Below are 20,694 nucleotides of genomic sequence, written 5' to 3' on the forward strand. Positions count from 1 at the left end.
TATGAATAAAGGCAACAGTAGTATACCGATGTTCAAAACTCTTAAATCGATAGAAAAAAAACCCAACAAATCCGGGTCACGTTAAAATGTAACACACACAGAAACGAACTAAGCATAAGACAAAATCAGATGAGAAAAACAAATATGACAGTCGCATCACATTCCATTATATTTACAACGATGCATAAACAAAACAGACATTTTAGGTAAAATTGTCAAAATAGGGGTATCTTAGTTAAAACCCATACATTTCCTCAAATTCATAATTGCGCAAATATTCAAATGCGATCAGGTACTCAACCTATAGATCACTACCGATCAACTGCCGAAATTGTAACCATGCAGTTCAAAATCATTTACACTGTCATCTATCTTATAATAGAAGAAAGGTATACATGTAAATTAGGTATAATAAAAAAAATATCCTACCACCCCTTACATAAAAAAAAATGTTATCAGAAAGAAAAGTTTTTTAAAAGCTTGTTAGTTTGTTGTCTTTGATTACGAAATGTTTAAATTTTCAGACCAAGTATCATCAATATCGACATTGCTGTATGACAGAATCATGATCGAGATGTTATTCGTTTTAATTGTATGTGTTTACGTCATGAACTTATGTGTAGCGTCAACAGTCAATCTTTCTAAGAAGTCTTTGGCATCGATACCAACGTCGATATCAAATGATTGTACTATTCTGTAAGTTGTCACTTGTACATTAATTTTTAATAATAATTCTTTTTTTCTCGTATAATGTTTGGTGGTGTAAGTTTCAAAACAACAGTAGATGGATGTCAAATCTGTATTGAAAAAAGATAAATGTTTTCGCTGTTCAAACGGTATAACAGAGCTACCAATCTTTAAATTAATAAATATCTAAGACTCTTATTGTTATTTTATTCAAAATAAAAGCCGATAATTTCTTCAAGCAATTTAAAATCAAATTTGTTAAAATAAAAAAAAAGATCGTTCGTTCTCCTGGTTTAATATATAGTTTACAAAATTCATTGCCTTTGTGTCATAGCATTAAAGTGGGACAACTTGTCTCGAATTTTATAAACAAATGCAGAACGAAATAGACCAGTGGAAATAAGATATATAATAGACATTTTCGAATACATTTTTAACTCTTCTCTGTTATTGAAATTAATACTTACTTACTAAACATGCTCTACTTTTAGCGATCTATCGTTCAACCAATTAAAAATTATACCAAAGGATAGTCTCAGCGAACTAACAGGGCTTTTACAAATGTGAGTAACTTAAAACTCTTTGCAATTTAATTTTGTTTTACAACCAGCACAACTGTTAACTTAGCAAAGAATTGGAACAGTCCGTCAATTTGATAAATAAAATAGAGAATTTAAGAACATTTTGTTATTATTAAAACCTTTCTCTTAATTGCAGGCTTAAACATGTTCAATGTGAATGGAATGATAACCCATATATTTAGTGTAAATTATAAATAAAAACATTCCAATTTGTTTTGTTCAGTGGAATCATAAAATAAAATAAAAACACCTTTGCCTTTGTTATAATTATCTGACGTATTTATGTATTCATAACTCGGTTGTATATAAGTAATTAGATAGGATTCCAGAAGTTTTGAAAGGGGGTAATCCCCTCAAAATAAATTCTTATTACTTAGCAGCTTTAAATGCAAATTAATTGTTATGGATGACAGTCATTTTTAACATTTTTAAATTCGAGCCTCACTGATGAGTCGTCGTTAGACGAAACAAGCGTCTGGAGCAAAAATAAAATTTCAAACCTGGAATCTATGATAAGTTTTTTGTACGTGGTGTTCTATTAATGGTATCAAGAGCCGCTACTAGTTAATTGCTAGATTTTAAGATTAAATCCTTCAAAATAGAATGTCATAATAATTATGCATACAAGGATGAGTTTAGCTGACCAAAACAATTTTGAGAAGAATAAGACTGATACATGTAGTGTCCAACCGACTACAAAATAATTGTGTGAACGATGCTTATAAAAATATTTTTTACTGAAAAAAGTCAATACTTTTATATGACAGTTGTTATCGATTCGGTAAATGTGTTTTAGCTTTTTATTTTGCCATTTGATTATCGAATTTCCGTTCGGATTTTTTGTTTGTTACTTTTTCCAGAGATTTAAGCCACAATCCAATTGATGATATAGACGAAGGGTTTTTACAGTCAAATCAACAGCTTAATACAATGTAAGTATTCACATGTTCAGTTAGACAAATACAAAACAATAATGAACTTGTATCATTTTTGGTACTGTTAAACATTTTGCCAAGGAAAATTTGTACATTATTCGAAGCACTGATTCAAATACGATTTAAACTTGTAATCATATTTCTTTAGAAAATTAAACATATTTTCAATGTAGTTTTTGCCTCCAGATTTGGTAATATTTGTAACAACGTGTTTGACATGCTTGTGTTCTATAGAATGGTGTTTATTATTTTTTGGCGAAACAACGTGGTGAATATATAAAATATGTTATGAACAATCAGATATCTTTAAATTTCAATGTTTGGAATAAGTATATAGTATTTTTTTTAATGTCATTCCAGAGGTATCTCTAAGTGTTTCAAAATAAATTAGGATAGGTGAAAATATATCAATTATTTAGTTTTTTGTATCCAGCAAATGTGACAGTTGTTTTGAATGTTCGTGTTTCAAGTCTGAGTTGCATAAATGGATCACCAGAGTAACCGCCACGGTAATAACAACAAGTTTCATCTGTCGAGATGGAACAAGCTTACAGGATATAGAACATACTTTGTGTTCAGGTAAGTTTTAGAGAAATAGAATATTTTAATTAAATAAAAATACTTCAAATACAAAGGACAAAACCAGGTTACAGACAGAAAAAACCCACTTTCAAAGTGTTGCATCGTTGAGTAATGACAAAATTATGATTTCCTTGCTGCTGCTCAAAGGAAAGCTATTAAACAAAGAGTTCCAGATGGTGAAGTTGAAATAATCCCTTCGTAAATTTTACGGACGCCATCGCGAGTTAGTTCACCGTTATGGATTCCCGTTTCAAAAATGATATCGGATATGTTACTTTTGTCGTAACTACAATCCCCTTCCTTTTTAATAAATGTAACCTACTGAATCAGACTATTTACTGGTTTTGTTATAACATGAGCAACACGACGGTGCCACATGTAGATCAAGATCTGCTTATTTACCGCAGCACCTGAGATCGCCATTAGTTTTTGGTGGGGTTCGTGTTGCTTAGTCTTTAGTTTTCCCTGTTTTGTCATGTGTTATATTATTTGTCTGTTTGTCTTCTTCATTTTTTAGCCATAGTGTAATCAGTTTAAATGCGATCTATGAGTTTGACTCTCCCTTAAGTATCTTAGGCCTATCTTTTAGAAGAGTTTTACAGATTTTAGTAGTTTTTGCGTCATGCCGCATTCAAATACCTAAATAGGGGTGTTTTCACGTCGCTAAACCAAATATATGGTATTTTACTACGTTATTACTCATGAACATGTATCTCAGTAATGAAAATGAACTTTTCAACACTAATCTCAAACGGTTGCATTTATATGAATATACCATATGACTGATTACGATGACATATCGAGCTAGATATCAGATAAATGGAGAACCGTATCGAACATTCAACTCGTACTTATGCATCCCTATTAAACTTTGATACGAGATTGTTTCTGAGTGTTAATCTGACATTATATTTATAAGTGGTCGAAACTGTAATGATTGCAACGTAAGATTATGTGATAAAGAAAATTACCTTTATCAGAAAAATTTCAAAACGGAAAGTCCCTAATCAAATGGAAAATTCAAAAGCTCAAATACATCAAACCAAAGGTAAACAACTGTCATATTCATGACTTGGTGAATAAGAGTGTTATTTGTTTTTTGTTAAAACACTTAGAATAACTTTCTTCTACAGATTTCGTTCTGTTATTTTTAATTTCATATTTTGTTTTATGTGATTTACATCGTTTTTTTTCGATAATTAGAAAGAAATAAGGTTAGCAAATATGTCCCATTAATGTCTATTATTGTTTTTCAAGGTGTTAACTCCTCAAATCAGTACCCGCATGCATCAAACACAGGTAATCATTAATTTGTATGATATCTTTAAAATGGAGGTCAGATGTAGTCCGAAGACGTTTGTTATATATAGACCCATTGGTGGCCTTCGTCTGTTGTCTGCTCTATGGTCGGGTTGTTGTCTCTATGACACATTCCCCATTTCCATTCTCAATTTTAATGCATAAATGAAGACTGAGGTACTTCATTAGGATTAAGAGATAATGTGTTAGAATCCTTTCGTTGAAATCCTTCCGTTCGGCTAATAAAATTGTTTGACGATAATGAACATATTAAGTCGCTTTATTGTGACAGTTCTGTGAGGACAACACAAAGATGAAACTATCATATATTCAAGGATTAAAATTTTGTAAGCCAGACGTGTGATTTGTCTAAGAAATTCAGCAGAGACGCTCGAATCAAAATACTTTAAAAAAGCCATATAAAGATAGACCGTATCATCTAACAGGATTAGGCAATCATTGATTAAATATGATGCTCAAAAGAAAGTGAAACGTAGACTAGTTGTTTTACGTCTTACGAAGTCTATTCAAATTATTTTTGTTTATAATTTCAACCGTTTTAAACCATCATAGGCAACAAAAGAAAATCTGTTTAAAGGGTATATTCCTACTCGCCTAAAAAATAATTTTGGTTTTAAAACTGAATTTAATAAATTTCCCCAGTCGTATTTTAAAGTTAAAACCTACTTTCAAATTGCATAAAAACAAGAAGGTTTGAATAACGACACAGAGAAATCTGACTATGTATGACCCGATGCATGTATATATACCATTATACCTGCTGATAAAAATGTGAACGATTGCACATCTACAATTTCGATTTCTGGCTTCTGCGAAATATTTATAGCATTCAGTTTGCAAGATAACCCGGCTTAAGTCTTATCTGATGTTTATTTTTTTTAAATAATCTTGTTTCGTACATGTCGTACATGAGTTACATATTTATGATGGAAAATTAATCTAAAATATAATTTTTATTTACAAATGTAAAACGGAAACAAAATTATGCAGCCAAACAAGCTGATTTGAACAAATCTCAACCAGTAAACACAGTACCTTCTTTTTTATCACATTTTACAGGTATGATAATCATGGCTTTAGAAGTCGTAGTAGCAGTCAATGCCGCTGTTGTAACAATACTAATTCTTGTAAAATACCTGAAACAGCGACATGAACACAGTGATGATGTCAATGGACTGGTATCAACGAGTAACACCGTGAGTGTGATAAAAAAAGCAATTAACATCAAAAGTAGACACAACTAACATAGTGATACGAAAGATGGATGAAGGTTTGAAACAAAATGTACTTTTTTATATTAATTTTCGTGTCTTCCATTTTGTCTTGTCCATCTTGTCCATTCGTTTTTTAAGGGGTTTGTTATTTGATTTTGCCATGTGCTTATGAACTTTCCAAGTTGATTTTCCTCTAAGTTCAGTATTTTTGTGATTTTACTTTTTTGTTAGTCAGCATTCTTGGTAATATTAAAAGGAAACACCAACAACTTTTGATTGGTAAACAAAGTCCCCAATAATAAATATTCGACCAAATGTTTAACATAATTTCTATTGTGTTGGTTAAACAATAAAAATGTAGAGGACTATTAATACTGAAAAAGGTGAATCTACATCATTATACATAATATGTAAATAACACTTTTGAATAATATTTTGAAAAAAAAACGATATGTAAATACAAAAAAAAAAGGAAAAAAAAAGTAAAGGGGAAAAATGCTTTATCTATTTCTTCAGATCAATGGAATAGGCATTGAAGGAGATAGTGCAGGAAATCACATAGGGATAGAAATGTCAATATTAGGTAATGATAGTTATTTAGTGTACTTTATGGAAATCAATGAAAAAAGTTGTTTATAAAACTGTCGGGAAGTACCCAATAAACTAAGACCATTGCATCAAGGCAACACCACGATGTATTTTGTACATAGCATTTAATCGAAACGTCTATTGTAAGGACAATTATTAGTACTAGTACATTTTTTTATATTCGAAAAATATATCCCAGCTTATTAAATTTTTGCATTCAATTATGACGAGGAAAGCACTTATTTTTTGTACTACATACCATGGCCAGCAACATACAAAGGCCCTCAAAATGACTTGGGTAAAACTATTCAAAGATTAAAACCAACTATATAATCTACAAAAAAAACAGATCAATGAGAAACAAGAAACATTTATAAACTACACCAACAAAAGATAACCACTGAACAGGCTACAGACTTTGGGCAGATGTATAAATATCCAACAGGTTTCACCGTCTCAAAATGTACAGTTAGTTTACAGGTTAAGTTAAGACTCGCAACAAACGTGTTCCCTGAAAATTTATTCACAAATCAACAAGATGCTGTTAAAATGTTAAATGCTGGACATGCTATAACTTAAATTAGTGAGAGCTCATTGCACAAATGACAACCGTTTAAACCATTCAGTCTGTCGACAGAAAAAATAAGCCTTTGTTTTTTTTTATTTTTGATTTGCTTTTAATGCAATTTTGACTATTTCATAAATATTTTTTTTTTAATCTAAAAATTCTTTTCAGGGCAGAAAAACGAAGAAATTGGTGAAATTGGAAATGGGACTGCGGATGACAAATGTGATGTGGATAAATACCAGACAAACATTACTGTCATCAGTGCACGTACATCAAATTAAAATTGTAAACAAAAGAGTCTTTATACTTTTATACAGAGATAATTTTTTAATATTGTTGCTTTTGAGTATCAGGTTATCATTTTTATGAATAAAAATGTATTAAAAAAAAAACTATTACTTATATGAAAACAGCACTTTTAAAATTTTTATTCTTCCAAAGTTCTTTTCTGAATTGATAGTCACAAAGAGCGTTAAAAGCCAAAAATATGAAAACCATGAGTAAATAAAAAAATAAAACGTTAAAGGGCTATGAAGCCTATATGGAAATAATTGCTCAATTTTCATTCAAACTTTTTTTTCATTTAATTTATTCTGAATTATTAGTTTATTTTGATTTCAATCATACTGTTTATGTTGTCACTGTTTATGTATGAAGACAAAGTGAACCCACTTAAATCTATCATATCATATCATAATTGTCTGGCGAAAAAGAGATATCACAATTGAATAAATATTTTCCCCTGATACCAGTATAGTCTTCTGCTCTATGATTTAACTGATTTACTTGGCGATTGATGCATACAAAGAAGAAAATCCGTAATCTGTCTGCGCAACCAGACTCACTACATTTGATGTTAATGCATTTGAAATTAAAATTTGAGAAATTATTTAAGTATTCAAGTTGTTAAACTAGTCAATCTAACGTTATCTTAAAGTCATTTCGTGGCCGAAAGAACTTTCCACGATATCAATGAGCAGTGCTGTATTTTGCAAAAATAATTAAGTTAATATATATTGACTGATCGGCGTTTGTTTATTCTTTGAAGGTAACATTAGTTTTTTGATGAATTTTAATGGACAAAATAGCATAAAACTTTTAAAAATATCTTTACGATACATCTTAAGTTAGGTGTTGAAATATGAGTATTTATACATTTTGCTTTTTAACTGGATTTGATCTTTGATAAAAAGAACTTATGTAAACATTACCTCTAAAAACACACGTGACATGTTTGAAACTATTTCCGACGTTGATTTATTTATTCTAATATCTTTTGAATGAATGTAACTTACTGATTAAATGTAATGTTATATTCATGAATCATGAGAGTGCCGAAGTAATGGCGTCCAATATTTTCACATATCTATTGCATATGTTAAATTGACTTAATAAAGACAACTACATATATGGTTACATCAGATATAGTTTGAAAACCGCATAGGATTGGTTTCGTTAATAAAAGTTTTCAATCAAAATATGCCACATTTAATGAAAAAAATCCTTTGAATGTTTAATACAAGGAACAAAATACATTCAAGTTCATCTTTATTCGCTAGATACCTCTTTTCACAAAATGTAAAAAGATAAAAACACCGCCTTATTTCTTTTATTTAATTCATCTGTTAATTTCAATCTATTAACTTACTGATGTTTTTTTCTGTTTCATTTTCCTGATGCCTTATTGACATTTATATCAACTCTTGACACAATAACTTCTCATACATACAAATGCGATTATATTAACTCTAGTGGTAGCAAATGTATATGACTAGCTGTACACCTGAAGTAATTGACGTTTGGCTGTGCACAAAGCGTAGTTTGTCAGAATTTGATCAACAGATTATGAGGAAAATGTTGCCTGTTTTTGTGGTAATTGACAACAATTGATATTCAGTTCAAGAGTAACTTGAGCGTTTTACATGTGTATTTCCCTCACTTAGAAATACATCATATATAAAAATCTTTTATTTTTTTCATTTCTTTATAACAAATCAATTTCATCATTTGATGTATGTTTCCTGATACTAACTTACATTGGTAAATCGTATACTATACTAGAAACTGTAACAACATACAATGTGCGTTCAATGGTTTCCAATTTATAGATGAAAATTTAGAAATATTTCTATTTTTTCACATTTTTAGCAACTCATTAATGCATTTTAAAATGATGATATATTTTTCTAGTTTTAAAATTATTTTTCTAGTATAGTGCATTTTGTTAAAGTTGTTACTGCTTTTTTTATTTATTCCTAATTCAAGCTTTAAGAATAATTAAAAAAAAAGTTTTCCTTTTAATCGTTGGACATCGCCTGCAATGCAGTAGAGCAGTAGATAATTTGAAAGATTAAGGCTATATGCGAGCGTTCGAACCGCATGTCTGGATTAACTTCAGTCAATTTTGAAGACAAGCTAGACTTGTAGATGTTAATGCTAACGCCTTGTATTTTACAATGTTATTTGATATTTCATGTTTACTTTCATATTTGTGATGATAATCGTGTAGTACATTGTTTGACATACAACTAAAAACATAGATTTGCACGACAATAGTTGAGTCTCAAATTATCTTATAGTTTAAGGCTCAATTTCTGTTACAACAAATGGAAGTTTTTAACGACCTTGACTGGCTATACAGCCCTTGCACGGTCGGCAATTTCTGTTATGCAAATCTTTGCTTTACGCTTGATGTATGATGATATGATGTTATTGAAATAATTCATACGTTTATTTTTCATTTGCATATGCTTTTAAAATAGTTTGGCATACATTTATTCATTTAAGTTCCAATATCTTAATAATCTAACACGCTAGACGCGCCGTGGACTATATGATGTTATTGAAATAATTTACGTTTTATTTTCGTTTTATTTTGTTCTTCTTTTAGATTGGCATACATTTGTTCATTTGAGTTCAATTTTCTTGTTTAAACGTTTATGTAAGTACCTGGTGGAATATTTTCATGTTTTAGATAAAGTACATAATTGAAATGATGATATATTTTTTAGTTTTAAAATTATTTTTCTAGTATAGTGCATTTTGTTAAAGTTGTTACTGCTTTTTTTAAAATTTATTCTAAATTCAAGCTTTAAGAATAATTAAAGTTTTCGTTTAAATCATTGGACATCACTCGCAATGCAGTAGAGCAGTTGATAATTTGAAAGATTAAGGCTACAAGCAAGCTTTTAACAAAAACAATTCAGTTCATAAAAATTGACTAATCTACGTTTATACATCATTTAAAGGTAACATTAGTGTTTTGATGAATTTTAATGGACAAAAATAGCATAAACTTTTATAAATATCTTTACGATACATATTAAATTAAGTGTTGAAATATGATTATTAATACATTTTGTTTTTTAAGTGGATCTGATCTTTAATAATAAGAACTTATGTAAACATTACCTCTAAAAACACACGTGACATGTTTAAAACTATCTTTCGACGTTGATTTCAGAACGTGATAGGATATTTATTTCAATATCTTTTAAATGAACGTAACTGACTGATAAAATATGATATTATTTTAATGAATCACGAGAGTGATGAAGTATAGTTAGGCAACTTTAGTGACGTCCAATATTTTCACATATCTATTGCATATGATAAATTGACTTAATAAAGACAACTACATGTATGGTTACATCAGATCTAGTTTGAAAAAAGCATAGGAATAGTTTAAGAAAGGGTTTCAGTTGTAATATGCTACATTTAATGAAAAAAAACCTTGGAATGTTTATTACAAGGAACAAAATATATTCCAGTTCATCTCTTTAGTCGCTAGATACCTCTTTTCACAAAATATAAAAAGATAAAAACACCGCCTTATTTCTTATATTTAATTCATCTGTTAGTTTTAATCTATAAATTTACTGATGTTTTTTTTATTTCATTTTCCTGCTGCCTTATTGACATTTATATCAACCCTTGACACAATAACTTCTCATACATACAAATGCGATTATATTAACTCTAGTGGTAGCAAATGTATATGACTAGCTGTACACCTGAAGTAATTGACGTTTGGCTGTGCACAAAGCGTAGTTTGTCAGAATTTGATCAACAGATTATGAGGAAAATGTTGCATGTTTTGTGGTAATTGACAATAATTGATATTCAATTGAAGGGTTACTTGAGTGTTTTACATGTGTATTTCCCTCACTTAGAAATACATAATATATATATACATCTTTTTTTTTCATTTCTTTATAAAAAATCAATTTAATCATTTTATGTATGTTTTCTGATACCATCTTGGATTGGTAAATCGTATACTACACTAGAAACTGTAACAAAATACAATATGCGTTCAATGGTTTCCAATTAAAAGATGAAAATTTAGAAATATTTCTATTTTTTCACATTTTTAGCAACTCATTAATGCATTTTAAAATGATGATATATTTTTCTAGCTTTAAAATTATTTTTCTAGTATAGTGCATTTTGTTAAAGTTGTTACTGCTTTTTAGCTCACCTGGCCCGAAGGGCCAAGTGAGCTTTTCTCATCACTTGGCGTCCGTCGTCTGTCGTCTGTCGTCGTCGTCCGTCGTCGTCCTCGTTAACTTTTTACATTTTGAACTTCTTCTAGAGAATCAAGCTTTAAGAATAATTAAAAAAAAAGTTTTGCTTTTAATCGTTGGACATCACTTGCAATGCAGTTGAGCAGTAGATAATTTGAAAGATTAAGACTACATGCGAGCGTTCGAACCGCATGTCTGGATTAACTTCAGTCAATTTTAAAGACTGGCTAGACTTGTAGATGTTAATGCTAACGCCTTGTATTTTACAATGTTATTTGATATTTTAAGTTCACATTCAAATTTATGGTGATAATTGTGTAGTATCTTGTTTTACACATAACATGTATAACGAAAACATAGATTTGCATGACAATAAATGAGCTTTGAATTATATTATAGTTCAAGGCTCAATTTCTGTTATGCAAATCTTTGTTTTACGCAATATATATATATATATATGTGAAAAGATGTTATTGAAATCATTCAAAAGTTTATTTTTCATATGCATTTGCTTTTAAAATAGATTAGCATACATTTTTTCATTCAAGTCCGAATATCTTAATAATCTTATACGCTAGACGCGCCTTGGCCTATATGATGTTATTGAAATAATTTACGTTTTATTTTTGAATTTGTTCTACTTTTAGATTGGCATACATCTATTCATTTTAGTTCAAATTTCTTGTTTAGACGTTTATGTAAGTACCTGGTAGAATATTTTTATGTTTTAGATGAAGTACATAATTGAAAATTATATGGTATTTGTTAATCATTTTCAATTATTGTAGAAGTCAGGTAGCTCTCTCCGACTCCCTATCATTTGAATTATCTACTAATCATAGCTAATTTCACTTTAAAATGACCTGTAAGTGATTTCAACACGTTATTGTACAGATGTTTATAAAAATGAACATATTGACAAAATAAGAAAAAATAAGAAAAAAGTCAAGGATGTTTGCGACTACGATCAGTATACAAAATACAAATACAAATAACGTTATATTGCTGTGTCTTCCAACTGCTCAGCATTGTTTCTTAATTTTTGAGTAATTTTTTTCAGCAATCAAATAACTGAAACAAAAATACCGACTTTTAAAATTTTTAAAATTAATATTGGGAAGATCACAAAAAACAATAATAACAAACATCAACCATCAACAGAACAAATGGAAAACAACTGCCTTATCCTGAGATGGTGCAGACAATTTCCGAAAAATAAATAATGTTTGTTTAAACTTGAATGTCAAGCTAGCTAAAATCGGGCTTCACAGTTAAAGTGAAATTACATACTCTAGGGATGTATCACATATGATGTGGATACGTTAAAAGATCAGTTAGAGTAAATACAATCTTTAAGTCTGTTTCCTCGTGCAAAAGTATTTCAACAGTAATGTTTTACATCACTGGGTCGATACCTCTGATGGTGGACTATCAGTCCCCGAGGGTATCATCAGCTCAGTAGTCAGTACTTTGGTACTGATATGATTTAACAAACTTTGCTAAAATTGTCCGTTTATAAATTTTGAAATTATTAAGAAACTAAGGTTTCAACTCCCTCAGGCAAAAATGGCTGTAGATGAATTTGGCTTTTTATTTTAGATATATTTGACATATAGCTCTTCAACGGTTTCGGTACTTATACATCTTCGAATTTCAAAGGTTTGGCTTTGAGCGTTTCTGATGAAGGTAAATCCAGAAAAAGCGATTCGGACGCAAGAAATTTTTGAACGTGTCATTTTCAATTTTTTGACTTTCTACCATATACACAAGTATTCTCCATTTTAAAGTAAAAGACACAATTATAGATCTGGTCCTGATGTCGTTCTACACACAATCGTCATCCCCATGGGAACTATCACTGATCGTTTAGCCGAGTTTATTAATATAAGGCTTACATTTGTGTACTTTATACACGACCTATTTATGAAGGAAGCCAGCCTAATTCCTTAACTTCACGCTTTTCTATACACCTGTATATGATGTTCTCTCAATAAATGATTCAAAGTTTGGTTTTGGTAACTATTTTGAATCTGTGAAATAAAGGGGACAACATTTACAACTAGGTCTACTTCATATCTTGACTTGAATCTAGAAATTGACAATGACAGTCGATTGAAAGCAAACCTGTCCCTTTGGTAACTTTCGTCCCTCTTTTATAACATTCGAAACCATCTAAGCTTCAATTATAAGGGTGTGTTCTATCATGGGCACAACACAACTGGTGCCATATGAGGAGAGGGTCTCTTTACTCTTCCAGAGCTCCTAGGGTCTTAAGTTTTCTATGTTGTTTACTTTTGTTTGTCTATTTTCTTTCACTTTTTTAGCAAGGGCTTTTAATTGTCAACTTTTTTTGTTAGGTATCCTTCGTCTTTCTATGCCTAATTTATGTGGCATCTTTACAGAAGCACCTGCATACGGCGTAGATACATCCCGTTTAAAATGATATTTCAAAGCCTACATCTATCAAAATTTTCTTGATAGAAGATTGAGCTAACAAGAAATCTATTAAATCATTATCTCTAATTGGTGAATTTGAAATAATCACTTCAAAACATTTACTTATGTAATCACAAATTTGTTGGCTATAATGGAATGCCTATTTCATAAATGATGACATATATTTTCAAATTGTCGTAATCAATATTCCGTCTATTTTTCCTCGGTGGTGACTAACCGAGTTGGACTTATCAACGGATTTGCACTTACATGCGAATCACGACGGGTGCCATATGTGGAGCAGGATCGGATATGCTTACTCTTTTATATGCCCAACAATCACCTCTGGTTTCGAGAAGGGTTCTTGTAGATTAGTCTTCAGTTGTCTATGTTGCGTATTTGTACTGTTAGTTGTCTTTTTATCGTATTGGTGTTTGCCATGAAATTGGCAGTTTTTTTCAACTTATTTAACCTCTCTTTGGTCTCGTTTGTCTCTCTCTAAATGAAAGCAATTTACCACAGTAAACTTTTTGATTACAAATTTTACTATTAAATTTACGTGTGATGAGTGTATCTTTTCTTTTTATTTCTCTTTTGGTAAAAAAACAAAATAAAAATTTTGTAAATTATTGAAGTTCAAATATTTTAACGATGTGATCAGTCATTCTAAGGTTTATACAAATTAACGGTTTGGTCAGAACCAAATTGTAAAGAGTTATTTCCATTACCGTAATATACCGCTGATGTTACAGAGCTCCTTTTAAGTTTAGGTTTTTAATTCAAACGAGGCTAGTCATCAGATTTGTTGCTGAATAAAATATAAACAATATCTTTGTACGTTGTATTCATTTGTTCAGATTTCTGTGACAAAACATTCATCGTGATGGAATTAACATGCGAAAGATCAAAAATATTTTCGCTTTGAAGGAACAAGCAATTAATATGTCATGCTTAGTGTTACTACAAATTCAAAAAGTACATTTTATTTCCCATGATATATCATCAATTGATAATTCACTTATTATGCTGCATATGGTTTGTGTAAATTGATAGAGCAATCTGTTGTTCCTTCTTGAATTGATGTGATAGATGGTTTATTCTAAAAGTGTAAATATACGACGTATAATTCAAAAACTATGAGAGATCCTTGACTATATACAAATTCACAATATAACTGGTTTTAAAATAAATTTAAGAGTTCGTTTAAACTCCATTTTATGTGACTATTTTTCTCTTTTTATCTGTACATCAATCAGTCCATTAACGGTTGAAGGTTGAATTATGTTTTGCTTGTTTTCTATTGGTCATAGAACTAGTATACAATATCCAACTTAAACATGCAGCTTACATTCACAGAGAAGGAGCCTACAGCTTGTCATCATCTGAAACAAACGTATGTATCACTTACTTATAAACTTTAACAGGTAGTCGCGTTTAAAACATTTTAATTCATGTATGATTAAAATATCAAAACCTTAGCTAGAGTAATTTTTTTCTGACAAAAAAATAATCGAAACTGAATTTCAGCATTTCGATAAAACATTTTCGAATTTGGTTTTCACAAAACATAAACACAACTGATCGTTTCTATTTTTCGAAAATAATTTAAACATTGGTTAAAAAAATATAAAGGTTTCCTAAATTTGAATATCGCATTAACATTAACATGAAATTGAAAATTGATTAATTTGCACTGAATAAGTTACACAGTAACGAAGCAAATATTAGGGAGATATATGAGAACGAAATTATCCAATAGTCGAAATCGAAAGTTTAAGTGACACAAATAACTAAATATACCATACATTTAAAACGTTTTATTTTTATCTTACAGCATAGCCTGCAAATCAACATGATTCGAACCAAAATGCAGATTGTGATTGTTGTGATTTTTATTGTTTTTGAGGGTAAGTTATTTAATGTACTTACATAAGCAACACGATGGGTGACACATGTGGAGCAGGATCTGCTTACCCTTTTTGAATACATGAGATCACATTCAGTCTGTGTTGGTGATCTTGTTGTTCAGTCTTTTGTTTCCTATAATGTATATTGTGTTGGTAATCTGCTGTTTTGTTTTTTTAACAATGTAGCCATAAGGTTGTCAGTTTATTTTAGACTTACTATGTTGATGACCTTTTTGTACCGTTCGCCTCTCTTTAAGACAAGAATTGAAAAAATAAATAATGAATTAACATTATATTGAAAAGACAAGAACATGTCATATTGGTAATCATTTACATATTTACTTGAGTTTTATTTGGATGATTTTAAGGCTCACTCCTTACAAACAGAAAATGTCGCTTTAAATTTTGTAAAATTGATTTGAAATAGAAGATGTTCGTCAATGTTAATTTTATATGTAATCTGTCAATAATATGCATAAAAATTCTTTTTTACCATCAAGTTTTCCTTATCGTTTGAACTCAATTTTCTTTACATTGACAAACAGAGTAGAATCCGTTGATTTTTTGTTGAAATCGCCATATTAAGATAACATTGTTTTGATGGTTTACTTTTCAGGAATGCTGGAAGCAAATAGGAAAATCCAGCGGCAGAAAACCCGAAATGCTATACAAAAGGATGAAGGTAAGCTTTCTTTTCGTTTGTTTATTGGTATTTGTACATTTCAAAGTTTGTGACTTCATGTAATATATCATCTCCGCCCTTTCGTCTTGTCATACAATACGATTTGAATTTGTTACGTATAGTACTGAAAATCGTCCAAAGATAAAAAAAAAAAAAATATATCATTAGATTCATAAGAAGAAAATGTATCATATTCCAATCAGGCAATAACTTTTATGCTGACACCTAAACTTTTAATAATGGATATTAATACGCAACATGTGTAAGGTTGCTGATAACGAAATTGAAGACTCTCCATCAGGGATGGGGTAATCGTAATCTGTAATCGTAATCGATTGTAATTGATTACATTTTTTCAAGTAATCGACAGCAATCTGTAATCGAAGACATTTTCGATTACATGTAATCGTAATGTAATCGATTACAGCAAACATTTGGATGTAATCATCGGTTACTTTTCGATTACATTTCGATTACTTTAGTAAAATAGTTTGATGAAAATTTACCTATTTCAGAGGAAAATATGTATGTTATCACTTTGTAGTACAGATAAGATATCATGCATCAACAATACTTGAGAGTTAAGCAACTGCCCTATTTCTTTCTATTGTCTCAAGCTGCATTATGAGCAACCAGATCCCCTACCTTTATATCTAGCTTTTGAAACAAATGAATGTATGTGCTTGTCAATAATTCAAGAGCTTTAATATTAAAACAAGAAAATAGATTTGAAATAATAAAATAGATCTTAAATAAGAAATGTGTCTGTCTTTCGTTAAGTTCTATACTACATTTTTTTAAAAGTAGTAAGCTTATTTGTATTAAATTTCCTGAAAACATCATTTTCAATCAGAGTTGAAATTAAAGCTTAGAATAGATAAACAGTTAAATTTTTAAATGTTATGATATACATGTATATAAACTAAATTAAAAGAGAACACAAAATCCTTTTAACAATGAAACAATGACAATGCATAGCAATTCTTTTTAGAAATAGATACAGGTATGCCTTTGACACTATAAATATATTTTGTATATATATAATTTGATTGAAGAACTTAACAAATCTTAACAATATTCTTGCCTTTACTAATGAGATGATCAAAGTCTTCTAATCAATAACAAAGATACTTTGTTTTTATTTCAATTATCTTATGTTTAATTAAGAAGGAAATTTACAACATTTAGCCCCAGGTTATAAACTGTACTCCAGTGGCAGTTAAATAATCTGTAATTAGGGTGGTTATCCAAAAAAAAGGTTTAAATCATGCATGTCATAAAAATAAATTTTGATCTTAAAAATTAGCTGAACTAATTATTCTACTTTTTTTATATTTCCTTAAACATTATAATTAACTATGCTTAAATATTTTTTTTTAAAGAGTAAAAACAAAAAAGCTAACCTAAGTAAGTAAGAAAGCTAATTTTTTGAAAAACAATTAGTTATGAACAAGTGATTATTGCAATGCGGTGACATCTTTCATTTATGTTGAAAGTTAAAATTTCAAGATTTTTTTTTAAATATTTCTAATCTTCATCAAGAGATTTGATCTAAAAAACAGCTATTAACTTATAATTGAGAAATAATGCTTTGAATGATGCATTTGGTAAAGACCTTAATTTCCACTATACAAATGTTGAGCAATATAATTGTGTTTTACTCATATTATTTTTTGTTGAAATGTTGAAGTATGTAATTGACAGTAATCGAAAAGTAATGTAATTACTTTTGATAAAATAATCGATTGTAATCGATTACATACTTAAATTTGAGTAATCGATTATTAATCGATTGCACAAAAATCCCTCAGGTAATAGATTAATAATCGATTACATTTATCAGTTATCGTGCCCATCCCTGCTCTCCTTGTCTTTCAAATGTGATGTACCTTTTTTTCGTTAATTTTGAAAGGTAACAAAATTAACACATAAAAGATAACTGGTTTTATGAAATTTGTACAGCAGCAAAACTCGTTGAAATAAAAACAAAGTCAGTTTAAGTCTTTTGTATAGTTCAATTTAAAAGAACGATATCAATGATGATGATCAACCAGCTAAGCCAGATTTTTAATGTGCTTCTTCACAAGGTCACATTTCACGGGAAAACATGTTACTTTACCCGGTCAAAGTATTCTGACTCTGAGTCGACCTTTCCTTAATCTTAGTCCGTAATTCCTCGAGCATTGCTGAGAAGCAGCAAATACCTACGAGTAATTCTTTGGATCGATTGTACTCGATTGTACTCGAGGCGAGCATGCTTCGACAAGATTACTACTACGATAACGTTGTTATTTGAGTATTTGCTGCTTTCTTAATTTCATATTACACCAGAATGAGAATCATTATGACTTTTATAAATATAAAAGATGGAGACATGTGACATACTAATTATTTTTTATTAATTTTGTGTTTTTTTTTACTACACTAGAATGGATGAAAGAAAGAAGCTATGAATCCAGAGCACAAATAAATTCGGTTAAAAGATCAAACACAAATACCCGTAAGTAAAACAAATTGATGTGACAATATTTTAGTGTATTTTTTATTGAGTCTGGTAAATTCAGAATTCACACATAGAATGCCAAACCTTCATGTTAAACATTCATTGAATATTTCTGATAGCATGTACAACTTTGATAAAGACAGAAATGATCCTTTTAAAATCGGACTCGGACTTTTTTAAGCTGTTTTCTTCTGTGGTTATTTCTGTTCATTTGTTTATTTTACTTTGGCTAGATGTATAGTGGTTGACATCTCACACAACATGATAAACCAAGCCACATTTTTGCGCCAAACCGAAGTCAGTAACCTCTGGCTTGTCTAAGTCTTTTATGTTTTATTCAATTCTGGTATATTTATATATTTTGGAGTTTAGTATGACGTCCATCTTCGCTGAACAAACACAAAATTATGTTTAGGTGCCAGCTGAATCCAGACTCCATGCGCGTTGTTTCTCGCTGTGTTAAGATCCATTGTAGGCCTGAACCGGCTTGCGGCTCCTTGGTTGGGTTATTGTCTCTTTGACACATTCCGTGTTTCCATTTTTGATATTACTTGAAGTTGAGGTTAAGGATAGTCATGTAGTCAGAAACGAAATACAGCTATTGTTCAAGACTAGTTTGATACGAGACAAGTCATATTTGGAGGAATCCCATTTTATGTAATGTTATTTCATAAGTCACTAATAGATCAATATCGTTCCATGTTCAAAATATCCTCACATATCGTTAAAGGAATATGCAAAGAGAACATTATACAATTCTAAACCAAATATGTAAAAGATTGGAAAGTTATTTGAAAGAGACGTTAATGTAGTAAGATACAGTGAAAGATAAACAGAACAAGATTAGATACAATGAGTTTATCATTTATTTGTTGTATTTATTCTTGTTCTTATCATTTTACTTATTGTATCTATTCTTGTTCGTATCATTTTACTTTAAACCCGTCCAACCTTTCTTGCTTTCGACGACTATTGTTTTAAAACTGTGTGTATGAAATGAAACACAGCTGTATCAATTCAAACTAATTTAAAGAAATGCATCTCATGAGCCATTGGTATTGTTCGAAAAATATATATTAAGATGAAATGAGTAAAATAGATCTTATTGTTATTTTTCGTTAAAACACTTTTTTGCTTAAGAATCGTTTTTCTTGTTTTTTCTCGATCAAGAACTCTGAAAACCAAACATGACAGGAAAATCTCAAACTTACAATCCATTTTTTTTTCAGCACCATCAAGTGTAGCCTTCACTTATAAAATTTACGACGATACAGATGAAATTGCTGTTGGTGATACCGTTAAGTTTGATACACAAATTTTTGATAACACTGGTAGCTTCGACCCAAGCACAGGCGAGTTTACTGCACCATCCTGTGGCATGTATGTGTTCATGCTGAATATTAGATCTAATCAAGGAAAAGTATGCTGGATTGACATCATTAAGGATGGTGGTGAAAGGTTAGCAACCGCTTTCGCCCAATCTAGTGATAAAGTACATGATGGAGATAGCACGTTCCTTACAATCTATCTGAAGGAAGGAGACAAAGTATGGACCAAAAACCATGGTTACCAGGGAACTGTATGCACCATAGATTTTGATTCCAGTTTCGCAGGATTTCGTCTGAATTAATGTCCTCATGGGACCATACCTATTTTTGATTGTAGCAACCGACACGCTTGCTGAAACTGATGCTGTAAACACACTTCTTTCTAACGTATACTCCTTTTTTTGTAACCAAGATTCATTTAGTTTTATTTGCAATAAAATGCTGTAGTGCTTTTCTAAAATATTTAAGCTTTGCATACCACTTCTAATCAATAATGACTTTACCATAGCTTTATCAATAAAACAATAGATTTAAATCATCGTTATTTTCATTTTGTTGTAATCTTCTGGAGAAAAACAAAGACTCGATGAACTCGTTATAATCCAAAATCCGGTTAGAAGTCACCATGTTCTTTCTAAAGTTCAACGATCCATTAAATTAACACAAATATATGGTTATCAAACTTAAAACGTATCAGATTTGCCTGATATCTATATTCATTATCTGCAGTTTGAGTATGTTGTATTAAATGTATGATTTAATATAGCTTGAACAAGGTCTTACCATGAACAAGATTAAACTTCAATGATACAGCAAATCACCGAATTAAGTAAAAAA

The 20,694-nt window shown here is 30.1% G+C and overlaps 2 protein-coding genes across 2 annotated transcripts; both read left to right on the top strand.

The window, feature by feature from the left end:
- The first annotated feature begins 530 nt into the window (after positions 1-530).
- On the top strand, positions 531-6,770 carry LOC143055458 (uncharacterized). Its single transcript, XM_076228608.1, has 8 exons — positions 531-696; positions 1,179-1,250; positions 2,129-2,200; positions 2,637-2,782; positions 4,043-4,084; positions 5,165-5,301; positions 5,836-5,902; positions 6,644-6,770. The coding sequence occupies exons 1-8, from the start codon at positions 566-568 to the stop codon at positions 6,754-6,756; spliced, it is 780 nt and encodes a 259-aa protein (XP_076084723.1). The 5' UTR covers positions 531-565; the 3' UTR covers positions 6,757-6,770.
- An 8,011-nt stretch (positions 6,771-14,781) lies between these two features.
- LOC143054162 (complement C1q-like protein 2) lies at positions 14,782-20,392 on the top strand. The gene is made up of 5 exons (XM_076227082.1): positions 14,782-14,830; positions 15,272-15,344; positions 15,961-16,026; positions 18,455-18,526; positions 19,759-20,392. Exons 2-5 carry the CDS (start codon positions 15,290-15,292, stop codon positions 20,157-20,159), a joined length of 594 nt encoding a protein of 197 aa, XP_076083197.1. The 5' UTR covers positions 14,782-14,830; positions 15,272-15,289; the 3' UTR covers positions 20,160-20,392.
- The last annotated feature ends 302 nt before the right edge of the window (positions 20,393-20,694 follow it).

This window comes from Mytilus galloprovincialis, chromosome 12, assembly GCF_965363235.1.
Source record: "Mytilus galloprovincialis chromosome 12, xbMytGall1.hap1.1, whole genome shotgun sequence".
NCBI lineage: Eukaryota > Metazoa > Mollusca > Bivalvia > Mytilida > Mytilidae > Mytilus > Mytilus galloprovincialis.

Excerpts from the sequence above, each read along its gene's own strand:
- LOC143055458 (XM_076228608.1), top strand. The coding sequence starts at position 566 with ATGATCGAGATGTTATTCGTTTTAATTGTATGTGTTTACGTCATGAAC. Across the intron at positions 4,085-5,164 it reads CCCGCATGCATCAAACACAG|GTATGATAATCATGGCTTTA; the intron begins GTAATCATTAAT and ends CACATTTTACAG. Across the intron at positions 5,302-5,835 it reads TGGTATCAACGAGTAACACC|ATCAATGGAATAGGCATTGA; the intron begins GTGAGTGTGATA and ends CTATTTCTTCAG.
- LOC143054162 (XM_076227082.1), top strand. The coding sequence starts at position 15,290 with ATGATTCGAACCAAAATGCAGATTGTGATTGTTGTGATTTTTATTGTT. Across the intron at positions 15,345-15,960 it reads GATTTTTATTGTTTTTGAGG|GAATGCTGGAAGCAAATAGG; the intron begins GTAAGTTATTTA and ends TTTACTTTTCAG. Across the intron at positions 16,027-18,454 it reads TGCTATACAAAAGGATGAAG|AATGGATGAAAGAAAGAAGC; the intron begins GTAAGCTTTCTT and ends TTACTACACTAG.